We start from the raw sequence: 19,467 nt of genomic DNA on the forward strand, positions 1-19,467 counted from the left end.
TGAAATATGAGCCGTGAGATTACACTATCTCTTATCTCGTCTCATACGTAAAACGTACTTTTGATAGAATTTTGTACTTTAATATCCTGTTGCTCGCTGTTTCCCGCTCCCAGGATCTCCGTCGGCGCAGGACACATCTCTCACGGGGAAACCTCCGGGCAGCCGTTTCGTTCGTTCGCCCGTTCGTTCGTTCGTTCGTAGCCCGTTACCGTACGCAATTTATTTTCTCGGCTCTGCTCGTGATTTCTACCGTATACGCCGCCAAGTCGTATCTTCCGTAACTGCCATATTTGCCGTATCTTGTTTATAGAACAGTGTCGAAACAATAGAAATTATTTCTTCCATGATATTCACAATGGCACAAAGTGCTCATTTATGAGTGACAGTTCAATGATCGACAATCAATATATCAAAAATATACTGAGAGAAAAATTTTTGGTGTTTGTAACAATATTTACAAAATACTATAATTATGTGATTATTAATACTATAATGTTAGTAATAATAATTGTATGTATAGTTTTATCAACAAATATATATATACAATTGACATCAACAAATTTGGACATTTACTATACATAATACATTATAATTATTATTACCATAAAAATAGTTGCAATTATTATTATTTAACTATAATTTATAATCATTTTCAAGGTCTCTAATATAGTTAGTCCCAAAATCAACTGTATGTATTTGTTGATAAAATGTACATATATAATTATTATTACTAACATTATAGTAGTAATCATAATTATAGGACTTTTTGGTATTTGTAAATATAATTACAAATACCAAAAATTTTTCTCTCAATGTAATAATTTAAAGATAGTAATTTATAACGTTAAATTTAAACGAATATATTTAATGAAAGATAATATGTCGTATTTCTTTATATTTTTTTTTATATTTTACATATTCCATATTTTATATCGTATTTCAAAAACGTATAGACATCAAGTGCATTTTTAAATATTTCAATTTAATTTTCGTTGTACAATTTACATATATATGCGCACCGAATTATACATAATAATGTAACATTATTTATGCAAGAAAGTAGATTAACACATTAAAAAAAAGGAAGAAAATAGTATATATATATCACAAATATACAAGACAGGTTTTATTTTAGCAAAATACTTGCCTGAAATAAATAAAAATAATTGTGATAAGAACATAAAATTTACACGCATAATCTGTTTCATCATGAGACCGAAGGGGAATTGTATTTTGCGAATAATCATGCACGTTTCATGAGATGCCGCGATAAGGCTATCTCGCGCGCAGTCGGACGAAGACAAATTATTTTTATAAACGCGCAGGAGAAAGAGGGTGTCGTACGACCCTTTTCGGACAACAGAACCTGATGTACCTTGATGTATAATAGGAGACGAATGAAAGACTACTGCTTGTTCGGACGTACATGCACAGGTCTCGTTATAGATGTGCAAGGGATCGTCGAGGTCTCTATAAAAAATTAACAAACCTGCCGTAGAGACGGCGTTCAGTTAATGGCCGCTGCAATATTCACCGGCCGAATGAAGTAGGAGCCTTTTCAGCGAGCTCGTCAGACGGTTCTCGCGATCGCGGGGCTTTCGTCTAGTAGTAGTTGACTTTAAAGTCACCTCCGCTGCACAGCTTCTAACAGATTCAAAGCAACGAGATTCAAAACAACGCTTGTGTAAAAAAGTCTATTCTAATTTTTAAATTGAAATGTACCAATCCACGCACAAACAATTATTTTCTATGAAAATTTAGCTCTACAATAAATTCCATTGAAAATATTGCTTCAAAAAATACTTATATATTGACAATTGTAATTTATAATTATTTATTTAAAAATGAATATTTTATCGACTAAAATTAATTATTATTGATTTTAAGATATTATTTACGATAATAAAAATACTAAACTGTTATATTTACTGTAACTTCAAAAATTATTTAAAATTATTTCTAAGTTTTGAAGAACGACAGAAACGTACTCGAATTGAATTTTATTCCATGTAAATTGAAAATATCACATACATAGCAAAACGAGTATCTCGCGCGCATCATCTCGAAAATGAATATCTTCCACGGCGAGATAAATGAAATTGAAAGTGTCGCATAATTTAGGATGTTCGTTCTTCTGCGCGACGGGAGGACAAGTTCCTCATGGACGAGATATTCTTTCCTGAAACGTCCTCGTAAGGGAGATGTACGGGATAAAAGTGTCAAGAGCGCCCTGTCTCGAGACATTTCTAGAGGAATGCGATAGAACGGGCGAACCACCAAGTATAGAGAAAGAGAAGAGATGAAAGAGAGAAAAAGAGAGACAGAGGAAGAGAGAGAGAGAGAGAGAGAGAGAGAGCGACGAGCGAGAAGTATACGTCGTCCGCTCTAATATAAACCTTATCTCGTGAATTTCCCGTCATCATGCCCTCTGCGCGAAACGACCCGCCCTATGGCAGAGTTACTTGCCATTTTTACATACATACTTGTCCGGCATTCGCGCTGTGCCGCGCACAAAGCGCGCCGGACCGTGTTATTAGAATAAATTTCGCAATCCCGTTTGCGTAAGAGAAATGAGATCAATTCCATCTTTATGCATACGTGCGCGCATGTGTAATTTGTATTCACTTCGTCGACGTCTTTCGCGTCCAACGACGAAGAAACTGCTTTGTCGAAATGATAGCTACGTTACTCATAAAAACGCGCGTAGAGGCTCCGTTGAAACCTCCGCTATCACCCTGCGTCCCTAAATACATCTATTTCGCGACACGTTGCATGTAGACGTACCTCTTGCTCGCGACACGTTTCTCGCCTCTCGATTATCCTTTAACGTATTTCCTCGCACGCCACACGTACCGTATCGTCGCACTGCGTCGCTGCGTCGCTGGCGATCGTAAAGCATGAAACAACTTTGGAAAATATTATCACCCATTCGACCCGACGCGAGTCGTAAATGCTGTTCAGAAAGTGTCATGAATCTTGCGTTCTGTTCCATACGAAGGAAAACAGAATCGAGACATCTTTTATCCGCGATACTCTTCTACGCGGTTATTTCTTCTTCACGATGCGCCCCGTGTCGGACGTTTCGAATGCGTGCTACTTTATGAAGAAATATATTTATAGTATGGCAGAGATCTCTTTTTTTATGAAGCAGCTACATTGTCGTACGCTAGAATACATGTTCCGATTACGCAGCAAAATTGGAAATTTCTTTTCGATTATTATTCGTATTATGTATCATTTTAATATTTTCATAATTCTTTATGTATAATTATGATTGCGATAATAATTTGTAATTACGTTATTGTATTTTTGTTAAAATTTATATAAATATGAGATATATATTATTACATATAATATTTAGATATATGTATATAAAATATATTTTATGTATTATTTTAATGTATTACATTAAAAATAATATACGTTACGTCAAAAAACGTGATTTACATACTCTGTTTGTCAATATTATATAAATTGCATGTGCGAGCAAATCCGATCCAAAGTATCAAAATATGCTATCGTCGATATATATTTTATATGACCTTATCTTCGCACGCGCAATTTATATCGGACATTGGACCGTGACACACGTTTCGATGCCTATCGCACTCACATTTTGCGTAGTGTAAACGTGATTTATACGGGAACGCGGATGTTTTACCCGACGCGACGTACGAGATTGATACTTCTTCATTATAGTGTTGGATTACTGCGTTTTCAGTTTATGTCGCTACCGGAGCGACGTATCGCGCATAAAGAGTGCATGCTGTTGCACGTTCGAGACGCATGATGGATAGTCGGGCGTAATGAGGAAAATACGCCGCATGCAGCGCAGCGTCAAGAGTTCGCGAGTTCCACTAAAACCAGAGTAAAAACAAAGGTAACAAAAAAAAGAGTAAATACGAGAATACGCACCTTTCATTAAAAATTTTGATGTACTGCTACTATTGTAGAAATTCCAATTGTGCCTAACATTCTATCGAATCACGAAATCTTTTTAATTTCGAATCTCGACTACCAGAAAAAAAAAGAAAACTATATAAATCATTAATCATCTTTAAATGATAAAAATGAGGAATTTTGTGCTATGTAAAAATATCAAAATATTAAATATGTATATAATGTAAAAGAATTGAAATCATATTATTTCTTAAAAGTATTAATGTAATATACTTTGTAGGATATAGTAATACATTTAAAAAATGGAATAATATAATAAAATTAATAATGAAATGATTTATGTTACTATTATAACTTAATATGTACGATATTATTAACTTTGATTCTGAATATTCCGTTGAAAACCTGCTCAAATAAAATTTTCCATTTCCTCCGTCGAGCTAACAATCCATTTCAAAATATTTTCACACCGGAAGAGATCAGATAAAGAAACAAAGAAATGTAGCTTGATAAAACAAGGCCAAATAGCACTGTGAACGAACAGTGGAGTTGGATAAAAGGGCGGATGGAGAAGAACCGTTCGCGTAAATAGGACAGATGGTGTATATATATATATATATATATATATGTATGTGTAGTTCGCACAGCTTGATCGTGTCTCATCGCTTTCATTTCTATATCACGTCTTCCTTCCGGTGCTCAGTTCTGTGATTTCTTTGTGCTTCGACGATCATACTTTGACAAAGCATGCGAGAGAGAGATGGACGACCTGTCTCGTCGGGCGAACATTAAAAAGAGACAATGAGTTTCTTCGCGTTTGCGATGCGAGAACGCGCGTCCGTGTAAAGCTCGGCGAGATGGGGAGGCACGATACGTATAAGCCGTGTTTTTCTCGTTTCTTCCACGAGCGACACGGTGCATTTCGGATGCGTAAAGCAACGGCCGCGGGTTGTTTGTGGTACCGTATGACGGGTCGCGGTGTCGGGCAAGCTTGCGAACGTGGTACCTTTCGGTTAACGCGCAAAGCCAGATTAGGAATGGTACGAAAAGTAGTACTGCATTAATGAATATAAGCAGATTAAGCGTACGTTACGAGCGCATGTCTATTCACAAAACAGTGATACTATTAAAAAGAAAACAACCCCAATCTACGTATTTTATTTTTAAATCTTGATATTTTAAAATTTTTATTCAAATTTTTCTTTAGTATTATTTTCATTTTTTTTATTCTATATTTATTATGAAAAATATATCTTTTATGTTAGAGCATTAAAAAATTTTATTTTCGCTTTGATTATAATAATTTCTTTAGATTAGTGTTATTATCATTTTTCTGAAGGTATCCAAAATTAAATTGTGAACTGTTAATTATTAGCTGTTGATCGACATTTGACCAATTGGTATAAAACAAACTAGAACTAAATTTCTAGAATTTCTACAAATTCGTAACACGTATCTAAACAAAATGAATGTAAATGTGGAAATTACGAACTTTGATATTGACATTGAACAAAGTTTAACACAAGCCATTTTCCATTTGCATGCAAATTTCTCTTCCCCGAGAATGTGACGTTAATCAAATTTGCGTAATTAAAACTTGTTTAAATGTGTCTTGTAAAGCAAAACTTTGAAGACAATACGCCAAGAAGCGAGAATATTTGTTCATTAGGGAATTACGAAACTCCGAATTCGGAGTAAGAAAGATGATTCGAAAGTATAGCCCACGAAGTAGCAAATAACGGAAAATTCGATAGTTGGAAAGTCGAAGAATCTATCGGTAAACTTCGTTTACCTCATACTTCTTTCTCGGAACTGCATAAAACATGCATAGCATTCCATTTCGAGTCATAAAGGGAAGGACATTTTCTCGATAGTGAAATCAAATGTATCAGCGTACGCGTACGTGTGCATTTTATGAAATAACACAGCGCGTCGTTTGTCGAGGGGGCATTTCGGAAGAAAGGTATTCGTTCTTGTTTTCTTTATGCAACCGGCGCAAAATGTAGACCGGTGTAGTTTCAGCGTGAAAGTAATAGTATTTCTTTTCGGCCGACTGTAACTAACTGCCGAGTGCAAATTTCGCCCGAAAGTTGGTTCACAGTTTGCCACACGTGGTCACCGGCGAAATACATTCAACGAATTCAACACCGTCACGTAACGGCGTTATTTATGGGGGGATGCAGTTTGTAGCCCCCGCGCGATTGCCGCATAAGATGGCCGGCATACGTTTGCTTCGGTATTTTGTGCTTCTTTCAGCTTAAGACACCGCGAGCTAATCCTTTTACTGGCTTGACCGAATCCGCTGAAACGGATTGCCGCCTCGTGTTAGCGTTGAGTTTTTACCGACGACCCTTTTCTTTCCATTAGATACCGTTGTTTCGCCTAAGCGACTTCTACGGCGACAGACGTCGTTGTTGACACTAAGACGTATTACACCTTTTTTAAACCAGAATTTGAAAATGGAATAAAATGTAATACGGTAATATCCGGAAATACATTCCGTTAAAAAATAACTCAACTGAGAAGCAAGAAGCTATTAAAGCGCATTGAAATAAACAAACATCTTTAAATTGTATTAACAGATTTTTAATTATAGTATGAATATACAGTATAAATGGTAAGCATATATTTTATATTAAAAATATTAGCACTATGGAAATTTATATTTTTTTTCATATTTTAAAAGAAAGTTTAAGAAAAAGTAGAAGTCTAGATACATTTTCTCCAAGAATTAATTTTAGCAATAAATCTACATGATACTTTAACGACTGATTCGTTATGCTGCATTAAGGGTGTTACGGAAAGTATTTGAATATCGAGAATTTTCATATTTCTAGATGGTAATTGGTGCGCTAAGTCCGAGAGAAATGAAAACAGCATATATCAAAAGCGTAGATGTCAGCATACGAAACTAGTGATAAATGCAGCAGCGATCACGTAGCTCCATTGGGATATGTGCATTCATCATTATTCTATTCAATGGTCCGTATTCATTTCGAACTTTTTTCCGCCTCTTTTCGCCGGAAGCGTTGCACCGCCGATCTATAATGCCGGATTCGAGACGAGCGTTCCGAGGCAGGGGACTGAAATCCTGAGACATATTTATAGCTCGTCTAATATTTAAATCTTTATTATAACCATAAATTTGTTTTACGATAACAGACGAACTTCATTTTATTTCGCATAATAATTATTGGTCAATGAGTGACGTGATATTGCACAACGTATTTTATAAATATTAATATAGCTTTTAATTGGATAATATTTATAACAAGTACAAACCGCTCATTAATTCTCAATTATTTTAAAAATTCTCTCTCAATTCTTAATTATTTTCAATAGAGACGAACGAAATTACGATTACATTTATATTCAGACTTACACGACAAAAGTCGAAATACTGAAATATGTTTAAATAAACCTATCTTAATTGTTATACCATAGATATTTTCGGTTGCAAAAAGATATTGCAGCTATCATCGAGCGGACTATTATTATCAGGAGAGATCTGTAATGCCAGCAACACCCGTCGGAGGGATGATAAATGTTTGTCCCTATTTAGCCTCATTACCAGCGATTTGTTATGTCGCATATGGCCACGTCGCTTCGTTGAAATAAACTCTTACTTATAAAAACATTACTTTTGCTTTAGATACCTTTCTACTCACCGGTAATTCTATTCTCGTGTTAAGGTATTACCATCAAAATTACTATACGTAATTCGATATTATACAAAATTAAAATAGATACACTAGTAAATAATTATTTAAGAATCACAATCAAATTTTTATTTCTTTATTAAAGAAAAATGCTCTTGGCTTTAAGAAAAATGTAATAAAATTAAGAATGAACAAAAATGCTATAATAATTAGGTACTATAAGCACAATCTGTTTCAGCAAATATTTTCTCTCTTTTTTATCTATTTATAATTATAAAAAATAATTATAAATACCGATTATGTCATATTTTTCTGAAAAAAAAAAACAATTTATATAGGGCTTTTCATACATAATTGCAAAAAAATAAGAATATATACTTGATCATTCACTAGTACGCGTATACACTTTACTTAATCTTATCTTAGCTCTATGGCACCAACGATCAGATCCTTTTTAATTTTACCGATGTAATCTACTCTTGGATATTAACTCGCAAGCCCATTAATATTGAACATGGTGACTGGCGGACGGTATAGAATTTGCCAAATGACGAAGTCAATGCACACAAGCTGCATTTAGCCTTGACCAGTTGATCCGAGATTATAATGTATGGTATGCGTCCTAATATCGGATTAAAATGTAATGTGCAGCGATGCGAGTTCATAGAAGCCGTTCTCGCGTACATATTCGCGCGGTAATTATTAGAATGCGATTATGCGATAGTTAATCACTTAATGGAAATATGCATATACAATGGAAATGTAGATTGAAATTCTCATTCTGGGAGAGATTAAGCACTCCATGATGAAAGAAGATTGGATTTGTATTTTTTAAAATAGCGAAATGGATACTCGGGTGCTGAGATTTTATCTTTTAGTAAAATGTAACCTAACAGCCAAATACGTAGCAGAAAAGTATCACTATATCGTTTTATTTCAGCAAAAGTAAGAGATTCTTAACATCCGATTGTAAATATTAAAATAAATCGTTGATTCATAGATATTAAAATTGATTTTCGTAGATATTAAAATTGAATAAATGAAAAATGGAAAATTCAATCGGTAAATCGTAAAATTCTTAAGCCTTGAGTTTTATAGATTAGGAAGCGAAACCCTTCATCAATTTTTCATCTCTATTTCTATTTCTACATTTCCATGATTGACATGCCAGCCGTCGCTTCTCATTAATAACGTTTTCCTAAGATACGTCACGCTCGCTTAAATCGTCGAACGTGTTCGCAATTGAACATCCTCCGATATGCAGACACGCAGAATTCGTAATTAACGGTACAGTATTACGCGCCGCGCCTGCATGTGAGCACACGCCGCTTAGCATTTAACTCGCTCAAAAATTCCGTTTCGTGCGAGGAACGAGGGCTCAATTACGTCGCGTTCAACGATTCAAGCGGGCGCGGCATTACTGAATGTGATTATCGCGACGCGGAACGATGGAACTGTCGCATGGATTTGCCCGCGTCATCCGGCCGTTTTACGACGAGGAAATCGTGCCAACCACGGTGAGCCATGAATATTTATCAGCTTCGAGGGCAGCCCGGTGGTAGCCTCGCAAGAGTGCCTGGCATTGATTCGACCGGCTCTGCAAGTTCGGCATTGTATACGGTGTTATTAGCGGCTTCCGAGTAATCAGCGTGACAATGTCGAGCTTATGTATTGTTTTGGGTGGGGAGGTAACAAGATAATGGATGGAGGGATACGAACGCATGTAGTTAACTCTGGCATTGCAAATATATTTAAACCCCTTTGGGCGTAGCCCTCGCGGATATTTTCCTTGTTGATGAAATGCGATGAGCTACATTACTCTATTTATCTCAGATAAATATTTGCTAATTAGGGAAGCTTACATTCTAAATACATATACATTATTTATAATCTCTTCTCCGTATTTAAATGCATGATCAAAAAGATGTTAAAAATCAGATTTTATTATGAGATATCATAGGATATCATAGGCAGATTTTATTGATATACTGTAAACATTACATTCATTTTCATAAAGAGTGTGATCCACACTCGTTTCATTTAAATATCGCAAATACTTTACATAAAAAAACTATATTTCTACTAAAATAAAAATTCATCTCTATATCTTCGGCTCTATAAAATATGTTATTGAAAATAATCTCTATTAAACAAAAGTTGTTCTGAGATACGTTGCTCATCCACCAACGTTGCTACCAACAACTTTAACAGAATTTAAATTTATTTGCTGTTCGCAATACATGAATAATTCATGATAACGTACACGTCGGATCATTAATTACCACTCGATAATCATATTTTAGTTCTTAACGGGATGCAGTAACCCGAGGCTTTTAAGCAATTAATGGGCGCCGTGTTAAAGGAGGGATATCGAAAGTGCCGGCGACACAAATGCGATTTTCGCGACATGGAAAATTGAAGGCCCCAGTCATTGCGCTCGGTGGAAAAAAAAGAGCCTTCGCGGTTTGGCTTCCGGCGGCGACGCGACGGGCGAAATAGATCGTAAAAGTTTCATTAACCTTTGAGTGCTGATGTCTCATGCTCTCAGTATTTTACCTTCGAATTAGGAGTTGGTTTCATTCTATTCTGATAAAATAACAGAATTTATTACTTTGACATCGAATTGTGTGTCATACCTGTTGTGTGTCATTAATATGACTATAGGTTTTACAAATAAAGCTAGAAACTTATAAGCAAGTGATACAATTGTTTGTAAATACAGATAAGAAAATTAATAATTATAATGTGAGAATTAAGACAAATTTATATCCGATTATTGCAGAATATTTAAGTATTTGCAGATTACTTTTATTTCTAATTTCTCGTAACAAAATCGGCCACTACGCGTTTCTACTTCGCACGCATAACTCGCACATTCTGCGAGAGAAAAGCCGCCGCGTCGTTCAGCCGCCGTTCAGTGGCTGAAGACAAGGCTGAAGGCTGGTAGATGCTGCGAAGAGGAAAAGAAAGGCGTGGCACTTCCGCATGTGCTCCATCCTCTCGAGGAAGCTGACGTAATTTCCACGCTGAATCAGCAGTCGGCGCGAGCAGTCGGCGAGGCGCCGCGAGGCGAAAAGTCCATTAAATGTCCGACGACGTCGCCTTTTCTCCTTCCTTTTATTCTTCGAGTTACGTCCACGATATTCGCCGCCGCGGCCAGTTTATATTCCTTCCAGGGACAGCTTCAGGTGCAGCCTTCTGATCCTGTGCATTGCATCGATCCTCGCACGTGTGGAAGCCCTTAAGCCCTTTGTGGAAGGGTCCGAGCACACCTGACAATCTTCAGGCGTCATGGTAATGCAGCGCTGACTACGTTTTCCCGCGTGATCGAACGATAATATAGACGTGAATGATTTGCGCGCGTCGAAAAATGTCCGTGCAATTCTATGTGATAGCGAAGTACTTTGGCAAAATTGACGACAGCTTTATAATTTTGATTCATTGCTTAGGAAATCTCACGAAAAGGTGTCGAATGAAAACAGCTGCTGTTTATATAGTATTAATTAATATTACCGAATTAATTTCGTTGAATTAATTAACTGTCGCACGATCGTCGGACTAACGAGTTCCGTGTGGATTGAAATTGCGGATCATAAAAATTTCATCGTCGCGCGGCGGAAGGTGGCCGAGCGACGTGAATTATTGCGAGGGCTCGTGCAGCGAAATTTTCCCAGTTGAAAAATATTTATGGCTTCTTAAACCTGAATCGCAATATAGTGGCAATTAATTAAAACCATATTTCTCAGAGTATCTGTTTATGCAGGGTCTTGTCGTTTAATTTTGTCTACAATGAAATTTGGAAGACTTATATTCTTTATAACTTTTTATCGTTAACGATAAGCTTTAAAAAAAAAGTTTCATATTTTTTGAACAATGAAAAAGTTACAAAAATTAGGAATTTATTTATTTTATAAAATAATATAGAGGAAATATGAAACTGTAATTTACAATTTAATGGAGTAATTTTATTTTTATTCTTTTTTTTACTTTTTATCTCTTATTTTTAGTTAACTTTATTTGTAGAATGTATTAAATTTTTTGCAATATTATATATAATTTCTTGTATATTTCACGCAATAATAATAACTTCTATTTTTTACATCTTCATTTTTCAGTTACTTTCATGAGCCTTTCAGAATAAATTCTAAGATACTTTCTGTCTCAAGTGGCAATATGCTAAAGTAACTGCAATTTAAGGTATTAAGTAAAATGCAGCATTTTATCTTTAACCGTCCTACTCGTGATTGAGTCCCTCAAGCAGGAATGTGAATTTCTTCTAAGCCATATAAGCTTGATCTAGCACCGCTCTGAAGTGAGAACATGTAACATCCGGTACATAGACTGATTTCACGTGTTGAGACGAGTCCGGTAACTTCTCGTCGATTCGTCCTCTCACGTTGGGATAAAATTCAATGACGCCACTCTGATGTGCCGGACCGACCAGCGACCATGGCAAACTACGATGCAAATGGATCGAGACGTGCGGATCGAACTTTGGGCGAACCTCGAAGAGAGTTCTACGGAGTTTCGAAGAGACAACCACTTCGCGGCTTGTCGGACGCTCTGACGAATTCATGATGAATATTCAGACTTACAAAATAATATATTATCACATATATTAATCGCAAGAAGTTTTGTGTGTAATATATGGTTCCATGTTAATGAGTATATAATGGTCAAATGCGGTTTCGAGCCACAGTTTCCCAATACTTTCCAACGATAATGCGCCGAATTTCTAACGCGGTCTTTATAACCACAATCGATTGTACTATGTTATATCTTGCATAACAAATTAATGAGGCTAATTGATGAACTACTTTTAACAATATACCAATATGTGTACATATTTTTTAAACATCTGAAGAGAAATTGTTTTTATGTTGCAAGCATTGTTATACAATGGCAGGTTTTATTGAAGCCTATCATTTTTCCTATAAATGCAAAAGTCTAATAAAATGTGATATATTGAAATTTTATAATTTTACGATAATAGATGCATGTTAAATCAGAATGTTTTTTCAATACTCGAATAAGGATCAATAAAATAACGGTATCATTTTAGGAAAAAAAGCTCGTGTTTACCATACATACTGTCGATGTCGAATAATTCCAACTCAGTGAACATAGCGCGTTCTTGCTCAGTCAGCATAGTCGGCTCTAAAATTTGTAAGTCAACTAATATCCAACTAACGGCCGTATTGACAAAAGTACGTGTATCAATTCCTGTATCTATGCCAGCCGTTGTCAAAATCACGTTTTCGTACAATGCCTGCAGCACCAGCGTGCAAATAACCAAGCCCAAATCGGCATCCGGATCCCAAACTTGTTTTACGCTCTGCAAAATCCGATCCTTAAATTCCAACAAATACCTTCGAGTTTCAGCGATGCCTCGTCGCTTTAATAACTCTTCGGTTCTAGCGTGTAGATCGAATCTCCCAGGCAAAATGTGTCTGTCAACAAAAATTTCAAATTTTATTGAAACTCGTAATTTGTCTTTATAAAACTGATACAGATTCAATTTTTAAATTCGCAATTTTAATATCAAACACACATCTCTTGATTACTATAATATTTTTAAACAAATTCTGTATTCAAATATTCCGAATCTGACAGGCGATGGAGGTCTTTTCGCTAATACAGTGGCGGTGCACTCGGCATCGTCGTCATTAGCGTAGAAAAGCCTCGGCCTCGGCATACGATTGTATGGCAGGAGTCTAAGGAATTTGAACAAAGCGATTGTGAAGAAGGGAAAACACGCGATCAGATCTCCGTGATTTCTCCCGGTCTGGCCGGAGATGAATCGACGGAAATCACGGAGAAGAAATAAGAATCGCTGGAGAACAGTCGTAGCTTCTCGAGCTCCAAGCTCGAGTTTTTTTTCTGGCAAAACAAAAGCACGAGAACCAAGAGAGGAACAATAAACGGACGTACTGATTGACGATCGGATAGTACTAAGATAAGATTTTCAAAGAAAATGAGATAGTATATAATTTTATACAAATTATATATGTGTGTATATGCATATATAATTTATATCTTTATTTTACATCTATAAAATAATCATAAAAGTTTCGCTGCAAAATCATATTTTAAGATATTTAAGATTTACAAGTAAAGATTACGATATATTGATATAATAACTTTTATTTAATTAAATTATCGAAATCATTTCGACAATTTGAAATATTTTAGAATAAAAAATTAAATCTACAACAAATGCGGCAACTGGCAAACGAAAATGATTAAGTAAATTGTCTCAATTGGTCCTAGCCATTTGCTACGACTGGACATAATGTTTGCTGCTATCTTTTTGGCGAAAAGGAAGAATGGTGATTAGAACGGAAATTGTAGGAGATGTTACTGCAATCGTTCCGCTTAATTACGATCACAGCGCGAACGATTACGAGTTTACTTATTCTGCAGTTTCTTGGTGATTCAGGTGAGGTGACGATTGAACGGAGATTAGCGGAAAAGTAACTGCGAGATTGCCCGACAATAATTAAAGGGGTTGTCTTTAAGCGAGATTGCTTTTCAGCGACAATATATATTATCGAGTGAATAATATCAAAAATATTTTTATAATTAAAATTTCTTGTTAAACACGAGAGCTACATTTTGTTGCTGAATATAATTATTTTACGTGATATTACATTTTGTATTCGTAGAACATCATACGTATGTAATAGAGATAAAATATATTTCTGAAACGATAGTTAATATTAACGTACACCGTAGTACAACGTTATCAAGTATTTGCAGCAGATAAATTCTGAGATCCATGCGTTTAACGAACAGCGCGAAGTAGCGCGAGCAAGATAAGGTAATAATAGGATAAAGCTCTCGTGCAATAACCTGCAAATTGTGTTAAGTGACTGTGAATTACGCACGATCGATAGAATATTATTTCGGCTCCACCAAGCGCTAACAACCTCGCGAGAATTCGATCTCGATTATGCCTCCTCATTCGAAATTGACGCAACTCGAACGTTCGATGAAGAAATTTTAATGAAATAGAAATGCTTGTTTAATAAAACTTTTGTTTACGACGCACTGTAATAACTTATCTATTTTAAAGAATTGTTTTAGAATATTATTTCAATCCATGTTGCATTTCATGCGTTATTTATTTATCAATTTATACAACGGATTAGTAATAAATACATGATAATAATAATGGACTATAAATAATGTAATAAATAATAATAATATAAACATGCTTTCATTATGAAATATATAAAACGGAATAACGCAAATAAATTACAAAAGTTAGGATTTACATTAATATTGTAATGTACGTTATGATCTTATGAATTTTACTTATATCTTATTACAGGCTTTTGCGTGGAAATTATATTATCGTTTATGCTGAGGAATAAAACCTGACTGAAAATTACATACACACTCCTGTATGTGTAAACATCGCACATAACTTTTCTCATTTAATAGTACATTAAACCCTGAAAAGTGACTACTTTTAACGCTACATTATGTTATAATTTCAGCAGCGACTCTTTACACGTAAACGCAAAGATAAAAGTCCGGAGCTCTGCTTATTACACTTAATTGCAAGTAAATATCTTGTATCAAAAAGACATCATGGCAAGTTGAAATATATATATTTTTCAAATATATTAAAGTAAAAGTCTATTTTTTTTTACAAACTAAATGACCTCAAATAAGATAAATTGATTCTTTATCACTTACAATTCATGAGCTAAGAGTGGATCCGTGCTGTTAAGATCTTGATATTCGTGATCATCCCTGCTCGACAACGGACTTTCACAATATGACAGCGCTTTATCCTTCTCCACATTGCGGCACTCCCGATAATCCGTTTCGTCCTTTTGAAAATCCCCCATTCCACTCGTGATGATCTCCTGAATCGCGAGATTCGAGATAGTCGTGCTGTTCGCTCAACTTCAGGGCACTCTGCAACCGGAAATGAAATCCGTGCACGTACATACGTTGAATGGCGCACTGCGAAGTCCTTCTTGATCAGGAGCAGTTCCGTTCGACAAAATAATCTACGAATAAAAAATACGTGGCTGAAAGGTTTCCAGAAAAACGTAGCACACACTGTATCATTCCTTTTTTACTTTTTTAACTTTTTAAAAGTTAAATATTGTTATGTTTCACAAAATAATTATTATTAAATAAAATACTCTGACTAAAACTATAATTTTTTATGCCATAATTGTGATATTATTGTAAAATAATACGAACTCTTGTTATTAATACGTTTTTTCTATTAAAAAACTTTCTGTCCCACAATTTTCTGACAAATCTTTGCAATTGAAGTTTTGGATGAAAAATAATTTGTGGGCCAATTTTGATTTATATAAATAACTCCGTGCGTTTAAGAAATTATTTGTAATCAAGAAATTTCAAATTACCGCGAAAAGCTTCAAATATTTATAAATATTTTTGTAAGCATGTTATTTTATCAGAATATAAAGTCAATCGAGAATTTTTGGTATAAAATCGCGGAAGAGAGGAATAAGAGAGAATTAAGCAGCTCAACCATCGTCAGTTGTCGAATTTGGAAAAGTTATTCGTGAGTTTATCAGCGAGAAATATCACGCAAAACCTGCAGCAAAATGTCAAATCGACAACGATTGATAGAGAGGCCATTTATGGATGGATGCGCGCATCATGTATATCGTTGCAACCACGCGTTCGTATAGAAGGCTACAATTCTCGATGCAACGGATCCTCCCAGGATCGCGTTAGTATCGGTATTTGCATCCAAAAATCACGTCGACGTTACGTCTGCGCGGATGACAATTGATAAAACGCGCAACTTGCACGGAATAAACATCGAAGTGATATTTATCATGAAGTTGTTTAAGCGATATTCGCTCCTGGATGTTATATATAATTAAAAGAAATAATAATTTATTCTTACAGAAACGTTATCTTTCTGGTAAAGGATATATAGCGTTTCTGTCAGTACAAAAACGTCTTCTGATTGTCATGTAGCGAAAAAATATACTTGGCGGGAGTCACTACCGCGTCTCCTGACGCCACGAAAAAAAACCGGCAATCTGTCGATCAATTTTAATAATCGAATTATCTTTAGCGTCGACGACGCTTTTATTCGAATCAAAGATTTCAAGTCAAAGAACCATTTGTGTAACATTATTCCAATATTATATTGATCGAATTTTAATTTATTTTTTTTATAAAATAAACAATAATAGCAGAATTTTTTCTGCAAGCACGTATCTTTTAATATAAATTATTTTTCTTTTGATTAAAAAAATTCAATGGATGAATTTAATTTAATTTATGGAGATTAATATTTTTATAAATCCATATTCATTTGTGTGGATGGAGTTTTCAAATATAGTTAATTATATTTAAATTACGCGATGCAACATTAACAGCAAAAATTTTACAGAGCTTCTATTTCTAGTATGGATGGGTAACTCACACTCGCCTCGCAGCAGTCCAATCCTTGCAAAGCCTCGCAGATTGCTTCGCTCGTTACTTTCGTATCTTTGCAGGAAACATCGGATTTGCTCGCAACTTTCTCCGATCGACTCAACATCAAACTTTTTCTCTTGCCCGTGGCACTCCCTCTAAAATTCGCACGGGGAAGATTCACCGGGAATCTTTCTCGAGAGAGGTAATCCTCTTCACACGCTCCAAATACGCATGCTGAGTCACGTCATGATCGACAGCTCCTCTTGACACTTGTAGGAGATTCTTTTTGACCGGCAGAAATTTCGAGCGCTTGCATGAATACGAAGAACAGAGCGAAAGATTTCAAAAAGAAATCTTTCAAAACAAATCGTATATAATTCTCTTCTGTATTTAATACGCTCAAACTACTATAAAACAAGTTTTTATGTTCAACTACGATGCAATATTAACAAACTCAATTATATCTACGTTCGAAATCTGTGTTCTGTAATCGTGCGACGTCAATAATTTATTGATTTATGCTGGAAAGCATTTGGAAAAACATTTAGATATTTAGGTTAAATTAAACAAATAACGAAAAAACAATCACAAATCAATTCCACTTTTTATTAACGACTCGACAAACTTTTTAATCATTAACATTGGTTATATCTGCAGTTGAAAGTAAATTATAATTTAATTTTCACTGAAATGTAAATTTGTTCACATCTAAAAATGTGCTACAAAAATGACGTACCAGAGTGTTCCCATATTTTCTGCGATCTTTTTACAGGAGGATTAAATTTTGCTACGTATTCTGCCTTTAAATAAAATAATATGAATTAAGGCAATTAAAACGACATTAAATGAAACATACAAATGTAAAAGCAATTATATTAATATTACTTTGTGAATATAAATTTTTGTATAAGTTAAATATATTTTTTAGAATTAATACATTTAAAGAGAGAAATAAAATTATCTGTAATAATCGGGAATATTAATTAACATTTTTGAAACGTTTATTTGACAAAAAAATGAAATGGAATAGAGGAGAAATTAATAAATTTAAGAAAATAAGTATAAATGTAATAAAGGTAATAACAATTTTTTAAACGAAACATTTTGTAAAATAGATATTAAGTACAAATTTCTATTAAGATTTAATCAATTAAATTTATCAACTTAGCATAATAAGCTAATAACTTGATGGTTCAATCGAGATTCTGTTGATTTTCTACCTTAAACTTCACAGAAAGAAAGATTCTACAAAGAGTTATTATTTCTAGCATATAATATAAAACTGAGTTGGACGCGAGTTATCGACTTTCTATTTTAACTTGGAAATAAGCTCATTGTCAGAGTTTTAATAGCATTAAATTAATTTTATTACACAAACATTAAATTTATTACTCAAACATTAATTTTATTATACAAATATTGAATCTCAATACAATTATTACAATAAAATGAAACTTATTGTATTAATCATTTAGTTTCGAATTATTTTATGGGTATAAATTTAGTTTAAGTGCGACAAATAATTATCGACAAGAGGTATTATCGATGTCCTCTTACAATGTGAATCCGTATCGTCCAATTACATACAATATCAAATTCGTTCAGTATAACGATCTAGAGAAATAATGAGGCTACTAATGCCGAATTTAATTTACAACATAAGGTGTACAGTTACAATTGACCGTATAATTAAAATCAATAAAATAACATTGTAAATTGATTGAACAACTCATTTGTCTCATTATTTCAGTATCTGTTAATGCATAATCTGTATCTGTTAATAATACAATGTGATACAGAATTAATCTCACTTGATTTTTATTATTAATAAACAATACAAAAACAAGATGAATTAAGATTTTATTGAAAAACGAAACGCAAAGAAGGAACGTTAGTTAGAGTTTGAAAAGAATAAACATAGCTTTCTTTATCAGCGTTTCTGTGTTAGCAGGAGCGTAAACAGGGATCGTTACCATTAAGTCGGATTAGGCGAACGTAGCAGGAACAAACATTGTACTGTTACGAACCAGTAAGAACGTAAATCGTAATCAGCGACATTGATCACGATGGCTACGACATCGTTACAACACAACACGTATTGTCTACGTGTGTGATTTGCGCGCGCGCGTATAATGTGTGGATGTGTGTCCAAAATCAAAGTTGGCGGGTGTGCGACATATCTGTGCGTAATTCACTTTTTATCGTATCTGATAATTCCTTGGAAGGACACTTGAGCGAAATAGTATTAATTATAAGTTCTCTTTTGAAGTAATTACGTGTAGTTGGCTTATAGCGCCCCATTGTAGGAAATTTCATTTCCAATAACCGCGTGAAAAAGCACTGAGGGCGAACGCGATATCCCTTAGGTGCGATGGAACATCGTTACATTACGAAGATGCCTTTCACATAGAAATAAATTCTTTATTTACTTTGAGGATTATTCAGAAACAGCGTTGGCAGTTTTAATAAAAAGTTAATATCC

General features: G+C 34.6%; 2 protein-coding genes across 3 annotated transcripts in view; one reads left to right on the plus strand and one right to left on the minus strand.

The window, feature by feature from the left end:
- Positions 1 to 19,467, plus strand: part of LOC105455901 (dipeptidase 1-like) — a 100,117-nt gene that overhangs the window by 48,484 nt on the left and 32,166 nt on the right. The window lies entirely within an intron of this gene.
- Positions 11,606 to 17,816, minus strand: LOC105455895. 2 transcript variants are annotated; one of them, XM_011699596.1, is made up of 4 exons: positions 16,993 to 17,816; positions 15,264 to 15,583; positions 12,651 to 13,009; positions 11,606 to 12,122 (listed from the first exon to the last, which is right to left on the minus strand). In XM_011699596.1, exons 2-4 carry the CDS (start codon positions 15,416 to 15,418, stop codon positions 11,836 to 11,838), a joined length of 801 nt encoding a protein of 266 aa, XP_011697898.1. In that variant the 5' UTR covers positions 15,419 to 15,583; positions 16,993 to 17,816; the 3' UTR covers positions 11,606 to 11,835. The 2 variants fall into 2 exon arrangements, with proteins under 2 accessions (XP_011697898.1, XP_011697887.1); XM_011699585.1 differs by having other exon boundaries at positions 12,642 to 13,009; positions 16,993 to 17,696.

The sequence above is a fragment of the Wasmannia auropunctata genome, unplaced genomic scaffold, assembly GCF_000956235.1.
Source record: "Wasmannia auropunctata unplaced genomic scaffold, wasmannia.A_1.0 LD336106.1, whole genome shotgun sequence".
NCBI lineage: Eukaryota > Metazoa > Arthropoda > Insecta > Hymenoptera > Formicidae > Wasmannia > Wasmannia auropunctata.

Excerpts from the sequence above, each read along its gene's own strand:
- LOC105455895 (XM_011699585.1), bottom strand. The coding sequence starts at position 15,418 with ATGGGGGATTTTCAAAAGGACGAAACGGATTATCGGGAGTGCCGCAAT. Across the intron at positions 13,010-15,263 it reads CCACTCTTAGCTCATGAATT|ACACATTTTGCCTGGGAGAT; the intron begins GTAAGTGATAAA and ends TTTTGTTGACAG. Across the intron at positions 12,123-12,641 it reads CGACATCGACAGTATGTATG|AGCGTCCGACAAGCCGCGAA; the intron begins GTAAACACGAGC and ends TGAATTCGTCAG.